The sequence below is a fragment of the Lampris incognitus genome, chromosome 8 (genome assembly GCF_029633865.1).
Source record: "Lampris incognitus isolate fLamInc1 chromosome 8, fLamInc1.hap2, whole genome shotgun sequence".
Classification (NCBI taxonomy): Eukaryota; Metazoa; Chordata; class Actinopteri; order Lampriformes; family Lampridae; genus Lampris; species Lampris incognitus.
The window spans coordinates 28839039-28856721 of record NC_079218.1 but is presented as its reverse complement, the minus strand read 5'-3'; the positions used below and the strand labels follow the sequence as shown (position 1 = coordinate 28856721).

General features: G+C 45.4%; 1 protein-coding gene across 3 annotated transcripts in view; it reads right to left on the bottom strand.

Moving 5' to 3' along the window:
• Positions 1 to 1368: 1368 nt before the first annotated feature.
• Positions 1369 to 17683, bottom strand: part of LOC130117201 (cell adhesion molecule DSCAML1-like) — a 69579-nt gene continuing 53264 nt past the window's right edge. The window contains exons 18-34 of one of the 3 annotated variants that reach the window (XM_056285373.1): positions 14957 to 15142; positions 14540 to 14695; positions 12038 to 12199; positions 11358 to 11395; positions 10562 to 10715; positions 9782 to 9899; positions 9449 to 9612; positions 9221 to 9319; positions 8676 to 8864; positions 6384 to 6671; positions 5925 to 6080; positions 5752 to 5782; positions 5438 to 5556; positions 4578 to 4730; positions 2657 to 2857; positions 1911 to 2222; positions 1369 to 1802 (exon numbers count right to left, since the gene is read on the bottom strand). In XM_056285373.1, the coding sequence (XP_056141348.1) occupies positions 1369 to 1802; positions 1911 to 2222; positions 2657 to 2857; positions 4578 to 4730; positions 5438 to 5556; positions 5752 to 5782; positions 5925 to 6080; positions 6384 to 6671; positions 8676 to 8864; positions 9221 to 9319; positions 9449 to 9612; positions 9782 to 9899; positions 10562 to 10715; positions 11358 to 11395; positions 12038 to 12199; positions 14540 to 14695; positions 14957 to 15142 (2960 nt within the window). The remainder of the gene's footprint in view (positions 1803 to 1910; positions 2223 to 2656; positions 2858 to 4577; positions 4731 to 5437; positions 5557 to 5751; positions 5783 to 5924; positions 6081 to 6383; positions 6672 to 8675; positions 8865 to 9220; positions 9320 to 9448; positions 9613 to 9781; positions 9900 to 10561; positions 10716 to 11357; positions 11396 to 12037; positions 12200 to 14539; positions 14696 to 14956; positions 15143 to 17683) is intronic. The other 2 variants (XM_056285374.1, XM_056285375.1) reach the window with 2 other exon arrangements.

Below are 17683 nucleotides of genomic sequence, written 5' to 3'. Positions count from 1 at the left end.
ATTATCGTTTATGACTGGAGTCAAATTTTGCTGCTGGTATAATCGAAAGTCATGGAACCCATGTGTGATGATGGCACCAGTCAAAACACACAGAGGCATGAGTGGCTGACTGTTTTTCTGCAGGACGGCGAGTTGTTGGCCTGCTCAGCTAATGCAAACCGAACTCTGCCATTTTTGATAAGGCCTCCTCTCGAGGAGTGAAGGTAAAAAGAGGTGACCGATCTTGCTTTCCCCATGTAAGTAAAGGGGCCTCGAAACGGGTGCTTCCCTCTCATAGCCAGTCTACATACAGTACCATACAGAACATTCCTTATAATATAGTACACTTTCTCCCTCCTGAGTCCAACCTCTTATTAATTGCTCTTCACATGACAGCGATTGTCTCGTTCTTAAATCTGACATTGATATTAAAATTGTTGTGTACATACTACTATACTTTTGTAGTATATACCATTTATACTTCATCATAATTTCACTTAAATGTCAATAATATACCTACATAGAAATATATAAGTAAAATCTTTATAATACCAAATATTTTCTATTTGTATTGCGAGAAATGAAAGCTGGGGTCGTTTGGAGTTGTCTTGATTCAATCAGAAAAGCTATCAGAACTGTTGATTTGGAGAGAAGAGAGATGCGTGGAGGATGTCAGAATGACAGTAGAAATTTCGGCTCAAATTTCCATGAGCATAAATCTGATTCCTGCCTGGACATAAAAAAATGTTAAAAAAAAAAGATGTAGAGGGTGAGAGCTGAAAAGAAGACAGTTAATCGGTAGTCCTGCCAATTGACCTAACGTTGAGAAAATATGGAGGACGACGTGTGTGTGTGTGTGTGTGTGTGTGTGTGTGTGTGTGTGTGTGTGTGTGTGTGTGTGTGTGTGTGTGTGTGTGTGTGTGTGTGTGTGTGTGTGTGTGTGTGTGTGTGTATGTGGGCATGTATGCTCGCACGCGCACCAAAGAGCACGACTGCCCAGCTTCATAACATGGGCTTCACCATCATAAACACAGAGCTCTTAACTCGACAAATAATAGTCAACATTTCCAAATGACCATGTATTAGCCTCCTAGTTTCCTCAGTGTATGACTCCATGTGAGCTGAGCTAAGCTGACCTCCAGCTTTGTGGAACAGTTAGCTGGAGTCTGTTTTATTCTGTCCCAGGTGAGCATGAATCAGGAAGGTTACTGGATCTCTGTCTTAGAGAAAGCCTTTCCAGAGGAAAACTAGGCAGGACACCAGGCAGTTAGCCATTAGTTGGGTCTAAAGAAAGATGCTTGCATGCCCTTTCTGGCCCAGAATGCAGAGTACCAGAGTGGGGCTGGCTGAGGGGTGGGACAGCAGTGCAAGTCTGTGCCAGAGAATGGACTACACCAACGTATATGACTTGGAGTAGGCGCCCACACTCTGTTTCTGCAGTCTCCCCAGTGCTGAGGAGCTGCTTTCTAGCAGTGAGTCTCTGGAGCCCCCCACCTTGTTACTGTTGGTGGGGTTGCTGCTAGTGCTGGAAGTTGAAGCTGTGGCTGCAGTGTTGGAACCGGGCATGGTGAGTGTCCTCTGGGGCAGGGTGGCAGTGCCCGAGCTAACACCCAAGCTGCCCAACCCAGAGTGGCCAAGCGTCAGGGCCTGTTGCTTGGCAGGGTCTAGAGTCATGTGGCGGCCCTGGGTGTGGTACGCCCGCTGTGCCAGGCTGCGGATTGAGGCTTCTCGTGGTGGCACTGCCGGGCATGGATCATGCAGCTCCCCTTGCTTACGGAAGAATGGATCTGTTTTCATGTAGAGGGGTAGGTTGCAGAATTCGCCTGAGAAAGACAGAATTATGTCAGAGACATTAAATGTAAAAAAGGAAATTCAATTGAAAGCAGACTTTTGTGATGTTCTGTGTGCGGTTCCCCTCTGATTATGTTTACTTTTGTTGGCGCGGTGGGGAATCGGCACTGCCACATTTTTGCCACGGTCATAGTCCTGGGGTTTGGGTGGTGAGGCAGTGAAGCGGCAAATGCCTGGTTCAGAGGGTGTGCTGAGGGAGGTCATGCTGTCTGCTGGGTCATTGGTACCCGTGGTCATCTGGTCAGATGAGCTGTCAGATATGAAGCACTCTGTGATGGTGAATTTAGCATGCTGCAGGTGCTCCTCTAGCTTGGCATGCTCGTAGGCCCTGGCCAACTCCTCATAGGTGGAAGACGCGCTCTCTGTTGACACCATACTGTTACGGCCCTTATCTGCAAAACAAACAAATATCCCATGACATGTGGCACAACTATTCAATAACCTTGCCTCAACCATATTGTTCTTTCGCTTATGCAACAAACCAGGAACGTAACAACTGGGATATTGATCCTATCTCTTTAGAGAAACAGGTGAATTTTAAACTGCTTTAAATACCTTTTAACTCCCAAGAGTTCAATGATCTTGGGTGTGAAAAGCTCTGCAATATGAAAGTTCTTGATTGAAAGATGAACATCTTTTACTGTTTTTAAGTCTAGTTTAAAGGCAAAAGGTTTTCAAGTATGAAGTCTGAATCTTCTTTAAATACACAAGCAAAAATCCATTCTACGAAAAAAAAAAAAAACCCACTTTATTACCAGTTGCAACAGCAATAGTAGTAGCAGTAGTAGTAAAGTACTCTTATGTCAGTGGCGCTACCTTTACCCACCTGTGTCTTGGGAGAGACTAGCACTGTAGCTGTCACTCTCAGTGGCGGTGATGCCATGAGATCCCATTGTGCGCCAGTCAGAGGTCAGAGTTCGGGCGGAGGCTGTAGACTGGCTCTGACCTGGTCGGCTCAGCGTCCACTGGCTGGAGTACCTGTTCCTGGAGCTGTGAGCTGACTTTATACTCTTCCTGGAAACAGGGTCTGGCACAGAAAAATCAGGATATACAGTGGCTTGCAAAAGTATTCATACCCCTTGAACTTTTCCACATTTTGTCACGTTTCGACCACAAACATAAATATAATTTATTGGAATTTTATGTGAAAGACCAACACAAAGTGGCACACAATTGTGAAGTACAAAGAAAATTATACATGATTTAAAAAAAAATTTACAAATAAAAAACTGAAAAGTGCGGTGTGCAAAAGTATTCAGCCTCCCTGAATCAATACTTTGTGGAACCGCCTTTTGCTGCAATTACAGCTGCAAGTCTTTTGGGGTATGTCTCTACCAGCTTTGCACATCTAGAGACGGAAATGTTTGCCCATTCTTCTTTGCAAAACAGCTCAAGCCCAGTCAGATTAGATGGAGAGCGTTTGTGAATGGCGGTTTTCAGATCTTGCCACAGATTCTCAATTGGATTTAGGTCTGTACTTTGACTGGGCCATTCTAACACATGAATATGTTTTGTTTTAAACCATTCCATTGTAGCCCTGGCTTTATGTTTAGGGTCGTTGTCCTGCTGGAAGGTGAACCTCCGCCCCAGTCTCAAGTCTTTTGCAGACTCCAACAGGTTTTCTTCCAAGATTGCCCTGTATTTGGCTCCATCCATCTTCCCATCAACTCTGACCATCTTCCCTGTCCCTGCTGAAGAGAAGCACCCCCAGAGCACGATGCTGCCACCACCATGTTTGACAGTGGGGATGGTGTGTTCAGAGTGATGTGCAGTGTTAGTTTTCCGCCACACATAGCGTTTTGCATTTAGGCCAAAAAGTTCAATTTTGGTCTCATCTGACCAGAGCACCTTCTTCCACATGTTTGCTGTGCCCCTCTCATGGCTTCTGGCAAACTGCAAATGGGACTTCTTATGGTTTTCTTTTAACAATGGTTTTCTTCTTGCCACTCTTCCATAAAGGCCAAATTTGTGCAGTGCACGACCAGTAGTTGTCCTGTGGACAGATTCCCCCACCTGAGCTGTGGATCACTGCAGTTCGTCCAGAGTCACCATGGGCCTTTTGGCGGCATCTCTGATCAGTGCTCTCCTTGTTCGGCCTGTAAGTTTAGGTGGACAGCCGTGTCTTGGTAGGTATGCAGTTGTGCCATACTCTTTCCATTTCCGGATGATGGATTGAACAGTGCTCCGTGAGATGTTCAAAGCTTGGGAAATCTTTTTATAGCCTAACCCTACTTTAAACTTCTCCACAACTTTATCTCTGACCTGTCTGGTGTGTTCCTTGGACTTCATGATGCTGTTTGCTCCCCAATATTCTCTTAACAAACCTCTGAGGCCGTCACAGAACAGCTGTATTTGTCCTGAGATTAGATTACACACAGGTTGACTGTTTAGTCATTAGGTCAACATTCGATCATTCAGCAATCATCAGGCAACTTCTGAAGGCAATTGGTTGCACTCAGAGAAAAGGGGGCTGAATACTTTTGCACACCACACTTTTCAGTTTTTTATTTGTAAAAAAAATTTAACATCATGTATAATTTTCTTTGTACTTCACAATTGTGTGCCACGTTGTGTTGGTCTTTCACATAAAATTCCAATAAAATATATTTATGTTTGTGGTCGTAACGTGACAAAGTGTGGAAAAGTTCAAGGGGTATGAATACTTTTGCAAGCCACTGTACGTTGTAAAACACCACTGCATCTCATGCTACAAAAATAATTATTTCACTCAAAAGAAAAATGCTTACTTGTGCCCGGGCGGATGTCTGACATGTCGATCAAAGGCCCTGTATTCTGGATGAGGGCTTGGTGGTGCAGAGACACACCTGTGCAGAAGTTCTGGGGATTCACTGATTGGCTGAACTCGGTGTCAGTGACTGGCACTGCTGCCTTGTCCTCCCCTATTACAGGGAAGAGAGAAAACAATATAAACGTTGTTCAAAAACACCTTGGTTGACATACTAGAACAGCCATTCCCAAATTTAAGAATTCCATGGCACACTCAAAAATCTGGAAAAAAATCTGCAGCCCTCCAGCCCCCATTATACAGCAACTGCTGTATTATAACAATAACACAGGAGTAATATCTGGCCTGTTTCACGGTAACATTTTTCCTTCATCAACAGAGGCAAGTGTTCAATTGAAAGTCACATCTGGTCTTGTGAGCTCAGTGTAGCACAAATGAATAATTCACATCCATATAATCCAGAAACTGACAAATGAGCGTAAACTTTTTCAAATTTAGCACACATTTAACATTGCCACATCCATATCCTATGCAAAAGCCATTTGGCACTGGATTTAAAAACACATTTCCTGTGTTACACAAATTTGAAATAAAACATGTATTTATTTATTTTTTACAGTAGCAGGAGAATTTTCAGATTCAAAAATTTAATCCTATAATTTTAAGGGATTAAGATGTTTTGACAGCATGCAGTGGCTGGTCTTCCTGCAACGCCTTTACAGGCCACAAGAGGGCTGCAACTCACAAATCCGCACTACTAGACAGCATTAAAAAGAGACACTCACATTGATTTGGTTTTTTAATTGATATTATATTGTTCGATATTGTCTTTTGTTCTGACTGCAGTATGAAGCCACGAACCTATCTGCTTGATGCCCTCCTTGTCCTCGATAAGCAACTGAACCCGCGGGATGTCAATATGAAGCCTTGGGCCTTGAGGAGGACCTTTTACGGGAGTGTCCATGCTGCGGTTGTTTTTACTGTGCACACACACACACGCACACAAAGGAGATTGTTTTCTATTACGTTCATAGATTGACTTAAATTTGCTTGCTTTCTGAACTTATGTTCTTTATTATTTATCACCACTGTAACTTGCCAACAACAATTCATCCTCTGAAGGCTGACATAAAACCTGATGAAATATCAATATCAAACTGAAGTGAGGTTCTTACCTAATAAGCATCTCTGCAAGGCTCTTAGCATCTGTAGAGACAGAAAAACCTTGATCAGGCTGCAGCTGAGGGTGATTATCATCATTTCAACGTGTCTCAATGCGTTACATTCATTGCCTCACGCAGTAATGTTTGTCTCTACTTCCCACTTCTTGCCTCTCCCTTTCTCTCACCTCGGAGTCGTTTGAGCCTCTTTTCCTTGCGTTTCTTGCGGATAATGAAAAGCAAGGCAACACCAAGAGTAACCAGGATAACGGGAGAACCGATAGAGAACAATTTTTTCACGTCATCCCCCTCTCCACGAGCTGACTTAATGGGAGGGATGGTACCTAAAGTTGGAAAAGGAGAAAAATAGGGAGAGACAGAATTAGAAATGGGCACAACAATAAAAAGTAAAAAGGACAGTGAAAGTGAGGGAGAGATGACAGCGAGAATGGTTTGGTTGGTTTTCGGCAATAGACACTTGTAAGGACCATCCTAGAGAATGACAGACAACCCTTTAGGTAACTGTCAAGCTTCTTGTCATCATGTGAATTTGACTCTTGCAAATTACAGAAGGGTGACCTTGTTTTTTTTGTGAAAACTAAAGGGGTGAGACTGAAATAGTGACAAAGTAAATTAGAGATACTTACTGCCATCATAGTCAGTGGTGGCAAACTGGGAGCTCTGGTTGCCACACCCAGCGCTGTTGCAGGCCTTCATCTTAAGCTCATACCAGGTGGCTTCACGTAGCTCGCTGAGGAAGAGCTGACTGGTAGAGTTTGCCTTCAGGCTCTGCCAGGCCCAGGTGCCCTTGGGCCTGAAGTCAAGCATTAGGGCAGTGATGGGACAACCACCACTGGTCCACCCCTGCAAGTTAAGCCCTGCGTGGGTGGAATTGATGTGAGTGAGCAGCGGTTGGTCCTTGTTGAACACAGGCTCTGTAGAGAGGACAGGTAGACGACAGACAAGGACAGGTAATTAGGCAGGGTACTGTCAAATACAATAATACTCTCACCTCTTGGCCACTTCGTTAATCTGGGACATTGTTGGAAGTTATAACATTTGAGAAACACTCTCAGTAACACTGGGATATCAGAGATAAGAATGAAAGCCACTTTATTTGACATTGTATTCTTATGAAATTTGGTCTCTGCATTTAACCCATCCTATTGTATAGGAGCGCCTGGGTACCAACTCCAGTTCTTCTTTCCATTGCCTTGGTCAGGGGCACAGACAGGAGTAGTAACCCTAACATGCATGTCTTTTTGATGGTGGGAGGAAACCAGAGCACCCGGAGGAAACCCATGCACACGGGGAGAATATGCAAACTCCACACAGAAAGGACCTGGGACGGCCTGGGGCATCAAAATATATCCTAGTTAGAGTGAGATTTTAAAATTTTTAATACTCCAGCTAAAACTGTTCATTGCTTACCGTCAGTGCTGATAGATGGGGTCTTACGATGACAGAAAATCACAAGATAACATGTTATTTGTTTTTGTGCTTGCTGCAGTAGCTTCTGTTTAAAGTTGCTATTTTTGGATTTCTGTTGACTTTGGGTCCCCCTGTGGACAACAGCGGTTTCAAAGAACTACAGTTGTTGCAAAGCTTTACACTCACCCTCTGGTAACTCGTGCATTTGTTTTGAAAAGAATGTGAGCGATTTAGTGGTGTTTTGGAAAAACAGGCGTTTTGCAAGATATACAGCAATGAGGTAATGTGGCTGACTAAATTGTTTTGTCACATTTTGCCGGTAATCTGACCCCAGGGACAAACATTTGGAATCATTATATAGCAATATCTAGTCTTCTCACGGATGGTCTCATTTGCTTATGTCGGTCATGAAAATTAAATTGGGACTGATAAATAATGGATGAAAAACTCATTGCAGCTTTAAGTTAACTGGCAAACAACACACACACACACACAACAAAAAACCCAAACCAATAACTGCATAGCAATAATTTGGCACACCTGCATGTTATAGTATTGATTCTTGCTTTCAAAATGAACTTTCTCTCATGTAACGTTAAAGCAACCCCCCAGAGTTTAAGAAAGATACTTTTTCTTCATGGCCATCAGTGTTAATTCATCAGCATGTCCATTTTTTTTTTTTACCCACTTAGTTCTTTCGGGGTCATACTTTGGGCATACTTCTACCCAAAGTATGCCCATCGCAGCATACTTTGGGTAGAAGGCTGGAGATACCCTGGACAGGTCACATGTACACCACAGGATGGACAAATAAAATTACAATCACGATAACTTATATCTACGGGCAACTAGTGTTTACAGTTCAACATATGTGCATGTTCTTGGACTGTGGGAGGAAACAAGACCTAGATGAAAATGCACATGAACACAGGAAGAACATACTACAAACAGAGGGGCCATCTAACCTAGGGCCCTCTTGTTGTGGGGTGAACACTAAACCACTGAGCGGTGCAGCCACTTAGTTCGGGAGATTTGTGCGATCTCTCCCTTCTGAAACAACGTATGAGCAGGAAGAATTTTACTCTTATTGTGGTGCCACAGTTTGGAAAGAAAGAAAGCCACTTTATTTTGTCATTGTAAAGGTTAGAATGAAGTTTGTTCTCTGCGTTTAACCCATCCTGTTGAATAGGAGCAGTGGGCAGCTGCAGCGCCCGGTGAACAACTTCAGTTCTTCTTTCCATTGCCTTGCTCAGGGGCACAGGCAGGAGTATTAACCCTAACATGCATGTCTTTTTGATGGCGGGAGGAAACTGGAGCACCCGGAGAAAACCCACACAGACACAGGGAGAACATGCAAACTCCACACAGAAAGGACCTGGGACAGCCTGGGGTTCGAACCCAGGACCTTCTTGCTGTGAGGCAACAGTGCTAACCACTGGGCCACCATGCCGCCCTACGGGAAGTATCTCTCCCTAGTCCACTGCATTTCCTCTTTGACCTTTCCTCACCTCTTCCGTGGGTCTTGGCCTCAATGATTTCACTGATCCGTCCAGAGCCCACACTGTTCTTGGCGGCCAGCTTGACCTTGTACCAGGTACCACAGCGCAGATTGTCCAGCCTGAAGGAGCGTTCACTGGAGCTGATGAAGACATCCCTCCATTCCTCCGTGTTGTCAACAGAATACTGCAGTACAAAACCTGCAGATGCATACAAATACGGTTTTAAGGGTTGAATACAGGAATCACTGCTGTGGCACAAATACTCTACGTATCAGAAGACACTGATTTTGTTTTACTGCTGCTACAAAACTTGGACACTAGAGGGAAACAGATGTCTGTACATAAATTCATAATGGTCTCTTGCCAATTTTACCCAGAATCACAAAGCTTGGTGTTCATTTTAATAGGGTAAATTCATACTGCTATGACCAGAAGGTGAAGCACACCCAAAGAGACCCACAGAGCTACTAAGGAATGACAGTGAGGGTGGTCGTGTGTCGTTTTGCTGTGGTCTGTCCCCATAAAGTTAAGTGGCTTGGAAGGTGTCGGCTCACCTCTGATGGAGCTTCCACCATTGTCCCCCGGGATCCAAGCAAGGGTGATGGAGGAGGTGGAGGTAGTGGACACAGTCAGGCGTGGTTGGTCAGGAGGAACTGGATATACCCACACAGACAGATAAGTGAGTCCGTGACAGAGCAACCACACAAAACAATCACATAAAGACACAGGAAATCCATAAAAAGTCAATATTATCCAAACCCAGTGTCTGATTTTCTTCTCACCCTGCACCAGAAGATTGACTATGATGGTGTCAAATCCCAAGGTGTTGGTGGCTGTACAGGTATAGTACCCAGAATCCTCTGCCTTGACTGAACGCAACACCAGCGTACCATTGGACAAGATCTGACGTTGACTATCTGCTGTCACCGGGATGGCAGAGTCCTCACTGACAAGGGCCACATAGATTACACACATTAGTACCTGCATCCTAGAGTAACGTCTCAGGACAGTTTGTGGTGTAGTGCATTCATGTGCATATATCTGACGCACTATCTGTAGAAGTGAGCAATGATGTTGAAACTCTGCTGAAGTGGTGTGTGATGAGTTCTTGACACCTGTCTTTGGTCCATTTGATGTCAGGGTCAGGTTCTCCAACCGAGCCACAGGGCAGACGCACCTCCTTCATCCAGGGTGTGGTGACTGTGCCCCCGAAGGACAGGATCTTAGCTGGGGCTGTGCGCGTGCGCACACACACACACACACACACACACACACACACAACATACAGGTATTATAAACAAAAAGTACAAATAAACCTCTAATTTCTAACAGATACAAACACAACCATAAAAAATTCTCGCAGCTGAAGTGAAAATTTGCAGCCTTGTCTCTACAGCTCTCACACACCCTGATATCATATCTCTCCAAAACAAGGATGTCTAGCTCCCCGTGTGTGGTGTGGAGTTGGGAAGTCCACCTTCGTCTGGTGGAGAAAAGCCATAAAGCAGCGGTTTAACACAGCTCCTTCCTCATACTTTTTCTCTGTCTATCAACCGCCTACTCCACAGATCCTCCCCATTATCGACTCTCACCTCCCTACCCCTCTCCCCACGGGTCAGTTTATTGGATCGGCCCTGTTCATCACCACATAATTAACAACAACGCTTCTTACAACACAGCCAGCATTCAATCAATACTACAGCTGTCAATCAATAGCAGAGAGAGAGAGGGAGAATAAGACTGATGGGAACAAACTGTGTAAAGGAAACTATCTTTGCTTCATAGTCATCTTTTTTTCTTTTTCTTTTTTTTAAATAATGTGCTCCCTTGTAACTTTCATACAAAATCTACTCCACCCTTCCCCTCCACTCCAGGGTTCTCCTGGTGCACCCTACCTTTCCCAGCAGGCTCCACTGTGACCTTTTCGCTGATGTTGCCACGGCCGGCAGTTGTCACGGCTGCGGCCCAGATGTGGTACTGTTTGCCGCGTGTCAGGTGGGTAATGCGGTAGAACAGCATCTCTGGGTTGGCCTCGTACTCGCTGGGGGCCTGGTGCAGGGAGCACATAACTTCGTGTCAGTAGTAATATGGGGTCGCTTGTAAACACCGGGTACATGGTGGGTCACGTAAGGTAAGGTCCGTTAGGTATGATATTACAAGTTAGCAAACATGCACACACGCCTTCAGGAAAGGCATCCTCACGCTAATAAACACGTGATGGGCATAGATACTCGAGGGCACAACTGCTACTCACATCCGCTACCACACACCCGCTACCACACATGCTCAAATGTGCACCTGCTATTATTGTCTCTCACATCTCTATTTTCATTCTTGGAACGGTTCATCTTTCAATGTACAGAGTTCAGTTCCTTAACCGTATGCCCCCCCCATCCATCTATCTATCTATCTATCTATCTATCTATCTATCTATCTATCTATCTATCTATCTATCTATCTATCTATCTATCTATCTATCTATCTATCTTTGCCACTCTGTCTACCTAGCTGAAGAGGAGCAAATGATAGAAGAGGACAGGGGAGGGTGTGTGTGTGTGTGTGTGTGTTTGTGCGTACTAGTACATAAGAACATTCCTCCAGTACAGCATCAGGCAGTGTTGTGGTGATCCAGGGAATGATACGGGGAGATAATGAAAAGGGGGAACAAAAGCACTCTCATCTCAGTGTGACTGATATCTTCCTCTGTTCCTCCCTCCTTCCCTGTCTGTCTCTGTTTTTCCCTCTCCACTCATCTCTTCCTTCTCTCGCTCTCGCTCACTCTTCCTGCCTCTATGGGTCTCTCCTTCCCTCCCTCCCTCCCTCTCTTTTCCATGCCAATGCTCATCTGCATGGCGCTCATGCACAGAGAGGGAGGAGTATATGTGAATAATAAGAAGGCGAGGTTCTTCCCTGATGTCAGGTTTGTGTGTGTGTTGGTGTGCATGCATTTGTATGAGCATGGTCTAACTGTAGATGAGGTGCCGCTGGTGTGTGTATAAATAGAAAATGTTAAGTATATGTGTGTGTGTGTGTGTGTGTGTGTGTATACGTGTGTGAGCGCCCAAGCTTCAGATGTGGCAGTGTGCATGTGTGAGCTTGTTCGCTACTTCATTTGCATATCTACGTCTCATCACGTTGCCAAGACAACCTCATCTGTTCATCTGGGAGGGCAGGAAATAAAGCAATGGTGCAAACTGAGTGAAAGAGAGACACAACGAAAGACAGACAGACACACACACACCCACCTAAGGTTCATTGAACAATGGTGGTTACTAATATTTTATCCTTCAATCAGTACTAACTGGAAAATCCCCAACAAATTTTTCTGTCATGAGGTAGCATGTTACTTAAATACATATAACATTCCCAACCCACCTGTCTTGGGTGACTTACCGGCTGACCGGAGCCTGGGCTGGAGCAGTAGATAGTATACTTGCGAATGACCCCATTTGGTTTGTGGGGAGGCAGCCAGGACACAACCACACTACTGGGAGAGGATGGGACTGCCTTGATTCCAGCCGGTGGACCAGGAACTAGAAAACACATGCCAACAAAAACAAATAAAAAAGGCTGTCATGTGTTTGTGTGTGGGGTGGGGGGGTGGGGGTGTTGTGGTCTAGTAGGGAATCAAATGAGCAGTGTTGTTTAAAGATTGCCATTTTTATCCCGCCCACTAAGCCGCTCCGGGAAGACTTGGGGAAGCTCCCTGTGAGTTGCCAGCGGTGACATATGTTCATTCAGACACCGGTCAGCAGTTCTGACTCTGATACCCGTCACTCTCGAACACACCCGCAGATTATACACACTTGTAGAGACTGATCCCTCTGCTAGCCACTTGAGCTTGTCACTAGACACCACTTAATACTCTTGATTACAAGTAATCAAGCTGAGACCTTAAGAAGAGTTTCGATGACTGCACCAAATACAATATATTAGGAAAACAGGTCTATGGGGGGGGGGGGGGCTGAAACCTGACATATTATGGATCTCTTATTCTATCACTGGAGGCTCACATGCAGCCCCATGCCTACTCAGTGCTCACTATAAATATGTGTACTTGACAACGGGCCTTTTCTAGGGTCTCCAGATGGGGACAGTAAGAGGTCTATGGGCCCCTTTTCCTCCATCCATCCCCCAATCCATCTCTTCGTCCTATATGGGGCCTCCTGCTCCAGTCATCCAGTCAGTCAGTCAGTCAAGCCAGCCCATCCCCTCGGGCTCTCTCATTCTGCACATTACACAAGCTGGGATAAAAACAAGGGCCGTGGAGGGGGTACATGAGGGAGGCAGGTTTTAAGGGAGGGTCGAGGGAAGGCTTTAGGTGCAAACTCCTGGGGGAGAGGCGGGGGGGGGCATGAAGGCAGTCATCATTATCATAACCGGGGCCTTCATGTCAAAGTGTGGTGGTGGGAGGGGGGGAATTAAGCCCCATCTGGTGCCCAAAATCTGCCCGGGACTCCAGACAGACAGTCTGCTCCATGGCTAGCAGGGCCAACATGATGGGGCGGAACAGAGCGCATTGCTGTTGTCTGAACAGCTCAACCTACATGAAGCCACAGATGACCACACGGGATGCAGGGGCAGATGTAGAGGTGTCAACCAAACAATACGCACAACACTGCACTGGAGCTTACTGTATATACGTTGGCTCTGAGAATAAATCTCACAACACCGCGGTCAAATATCTGTTGTCCATGATGTGACTTTCCTGGCTTTTTTCCCCTGATTTTCACACGCTCACTCACTCTCACATCTAGCGATGCTATTGCCTCGCTCTTCTCTCAGTTCAGCTAAATTCTATTCAATTCAGTCCAATTCAGTTAATTCCAATGAGTTTTATTGGCATGATCCACGTGTAAATATTGCTAAAGCATAGATCATAAAATTGTCATCTTATTTCAAGTAAATTGAACAGTAAACCAACAGATTCTTCATGGAACAATGTTCTGTATAGTAAAGGATGATTTTAAGAAAAATAACAGTAAAATTCATATGCCTGTTAGGTAACAGAGATAAAAGAGTTTGTTTCTTTGATTATCACATGGCATTACATTTTGTGCACAGATATCACATGATTCAAGGTTTTCTCCAAGAAGAATACACACAAGAATACACAATCAACTCTTGGAACTTGATTATTTTTCAAAGACTTTTAACAAGTATTTGTTTCTAATCAGAACCTCTCATTCTCAGTTGGCGTCCCCCAGCCTCTCCAGGCCCCTCCTGTATCTCCTTCCCTTCAAGGGAGTGAAGGAGATACAGATCAGGCTGTAATCCCGGCTCCATGGTGTAAGCACTAAATTAATTCTCTCTAATCCAGGAGGAGTTAATCCCTCTGCCTATGGCTGCAGGTCTGGGTTGGTTGGTGGCTGGCCCCTGCATGCTATGGGCTCAGTGAAGAGCTCCTCTCCCTGCGTCTCTAGCCCGCCCTCAGCCCTGAGCCATGGACCCAAAGCCTCTTAATTCTCATTAGCACTGGTAATGGAGCTTCCCAGCATAAATGAGCTTTAGTCATGGGCTTGAGATACACCCCAACACTCTTTTTTTATCTGCCCCTATTCACCTCTCGTTTCTCTTTACCCCAATTCCCTTCCATAGAGTCAATGCCCTCAAAGCACTGGGTGTGTATGTGCATGTGTGCGTGTCTGTGTGTGTGTGTGTGTGGGGGGGGGGGTCCTGCAAAAATACTGATGATTCAGATGTTTTTTTCTAAAATGCAATGAATGAATGAGTGAAAGATTGAATAGACAGATGAGCAAAATAAACAAATACTGAGGTTTTTGTCTTTGTATTTATTTGTTTGCTGATGTGCACATAAAGTGTGTGTGTGTGCGTGTGTGTGTGTGTGTGTGTGTGTTGCCAATTGTACTCACGGTCCTCGCGGGTTTGTATGTAGAGGACGTTGCTGCGGACCCCGTCCCCGGCCTGTGTGTAGGCCAGGACCTGAACACTGTAGTTGGTGAACTTCTCCAGTCCCCGGAGCTCTACCTGTTCGCGGGTGGTGGTGATGTTCTGCATCTCTCCCCATTCTGTCCAAAAACCAAAACGGAGATGGGGAAAGGGACAGACAATCTTTTTAGGAAGTATTGTTGGTTTTACTGAAAAAAGAGGAATTGAAATGCAGTGTGTTTCAGGAGTTTAGCTGAATAGTGAGACACTTAAAATGCATTACAAATAAAATATTAGGGGCGCAGGTAAACAGACACACACACATACACACACACACACACAATATAAGAGAGGAGGGTAGCGGAGGGGTTGGTCAATAGAATGAGATAGGTGATAATTACTCTGCATTGGCCACTGGGCCCGGCCCCCACAGCACCCACCTCCGTCAGGGAAGAGGGACCAGAACACGACGCGGTAGCCTTTCAGCACACCGTGCAGCGTCAGCCGTGGAGGCTCCGCCCACGTGATCACCGCCTCGTCCGACGTCACCGAGATGGCTCTTACATTCTGGGGCGGCTCGCTGGGCACTGGAGACGGCACAGGGCATGGGATTAGTAAAACAGAAGTCCAACGCTTCAAATGTACACAATACATCCTACCCACTGGTAGGGTTCTGCGGTTGTCAGACAGGATTTCTTTGTTATCGACGATCAATTGTATACCATTTGTAAACGCCGTCGGAAACAAGCCTGTGTTTGTTTTTGATATATGCGTTTGACTTCGTCTGTCAGGCAGATTATTCATAATAAGATGCTTATTGTGCAGATTTTCCCTACCTACTTGCATCACTATATTGTCGCTTTTTTTGGGGGGGGGGTGATTTCCCCCCCCTTTTCCTCCCAAATTGTATCTGGCCAATCACCCCACCCCACTCCACCGAGCCGTCTGGGTCACTGCTCCACCCCCTCTGCCAATCCGGGAAGGGTTGTAGACTACCACATACCTGCTCCGATACATGTGGAGTCGCCAGCCGCTTCTTTTCACCTGACAGTTAGGAGTTTCACCAGGGGGAGGTAGTGTGTGGGAGGATCATGCTATTCCCCTCCAGTTCCCCCGACCCCCCCCCGAACAGGCGCCCCGACCGACCAGAGGAGGTGCTAGTGCAGCGACCAGGACACATACCCACATCCGGTTTCCCACCCGCAGACACGGCCAATAGGTTGTTTGCATATGATGTCACGAGCTACAGATGGAGGACAGGAAGTGGTTTTCTACATAGGAAGCACTATCACAAACTTTCAAAATGCCTGTGTTTGGCGTCATTAACTGAAAACCACAAGGAGTTATTATTGAGTACCAAAAGTTGTTGTTCACGAGGGGGGGAAAAATGCAAGAAATTGACCGAAAACGCCGGAAAAAATGGCTTGCGAACTGTCGTCTGCGGTCGGGAGGAGCAGAGTCGGATAATCCGCGTGAGTGCAGTGACCAATTCGTCAAAAAAAATCACTCTTCATAACATAAGGATCATGTCAAACATATCTTACTTTCTGTTTATACCTTTCTCTCATCATATCGTCTAAACTAGCACAGTTCGGGCTAAACTAGCTCCATCTCGTCCATTCAGCTTTTCACTTCCTGCCCTCCATCTGAATCTCGCGTGTCATCAGAATCACGTGACTGCAAACAAGCTATTGTGTCTGTAGGGACGCTCAACCAAGCCGGAAGTAACGCAGGGATTTGAACCGGCGATCCCCGTGGTGGTAGGCAACGAAATAGACTGCTACGCTACCCGGACGCCTGTTGTCACCTTTTTAAATGAGACAGCAGTCTCAATATATTGTGTCTTCCGTGTATAAATAAAGGTTAACCAATCAATAATTCACTCCCTACAGTTCTCACTTGGCACAACAAGCCAGTCAGTCGTTTCTAAAACACCTGTGAGGATCGTCTCTATAAAGCCCATTTGTTCATCCCCGGGATTTATAACACAGTGGTGTTTGGGGGAAGGTGTGGAACTGAGAAATGGCAACCTGAGGAGTACAGGGGTGCCCTTTGGGTTAATGCAGATAAACGGGTGGAGGGGTTGAGAGATGTGCAGGAGACGAGGCTAAAATATTAGAGGATGTATTCAATGGTGACACACATGTTGCTGGAACAGCCTCAGAGCATATATGTCTCCAGCATCACTGTTAATGTTATCACTGCCATGATCAGGGTCACCAGCTGGTTTGTCCAAATGTCTGTGTTTTGTTTTTTGTCTGTTTGAAAGAGCAGAATGGATTGATAAGGAAGAGGGATTATCATGTGTGAGGAAAAAGGGGATAACTATTTTGGTTGGGCATGAGTGAGAAAGAGAGAGGGGGGGGGAGAGGGGGAAGACAGAGAGAGAGAGAGAGAGGGGAGAGAGAGAGAGAGAGAGAGAGAGAGAGGGTTCTTTGGAAGGCTTTCAGAGTAATGGGGTTCCTTGTTCCTCTCTCTCTTTACCAGCCTAATGAGGGTGCTAATTAAAGTACAAGGAATGATGGGGGATGTGCAGCAAATTTATTCCTGCCATTTTGTGTGAGTGTGTGTCTGCGTGTGCAGCTCTACGAGTACGTTAGCACAAGGTTTGCTCCTCTTCTTCACAGCCCTTCCATTAGGTTCTGGCGTGTTGCTGTTTACCATTCTCTCTTACGAAGGACCGAGATGTGCCGTGACAATCCTTCCTTCTGACTCTCACACCCTCCTACCCTCTCTCATTTCCACCCCTACTTCTTTTTACATCATACCCCCCCCCAAACAGAACTGTTAAGTGTTGTCATCATTTAAGGGCTCTAAGACCACATCTACATCCATTTATTTTTTCCCCTATGGCAAAATGAATACAGTTTTTGGATCCTGTTTGCCAGTCATTCTGCTTTTGAAATATACTGAGTGATATAAGCTGAAGTGGCATATGACAAGGTTATTTCTTATGTCAATGTTAGTGATTTTAGCATGGTGCTGCTGTCTCATCATCGGGCTACAAGAGGGATCACTGGGAGTGTTGTGCACGTATTGTCAGTAACAAAGCTAAGCTAAGGTAACAAATGCCAATTATTTCTTAAAGTACCTTCCAAACCCATCAAAATCCACCTTAACCAGTGTAG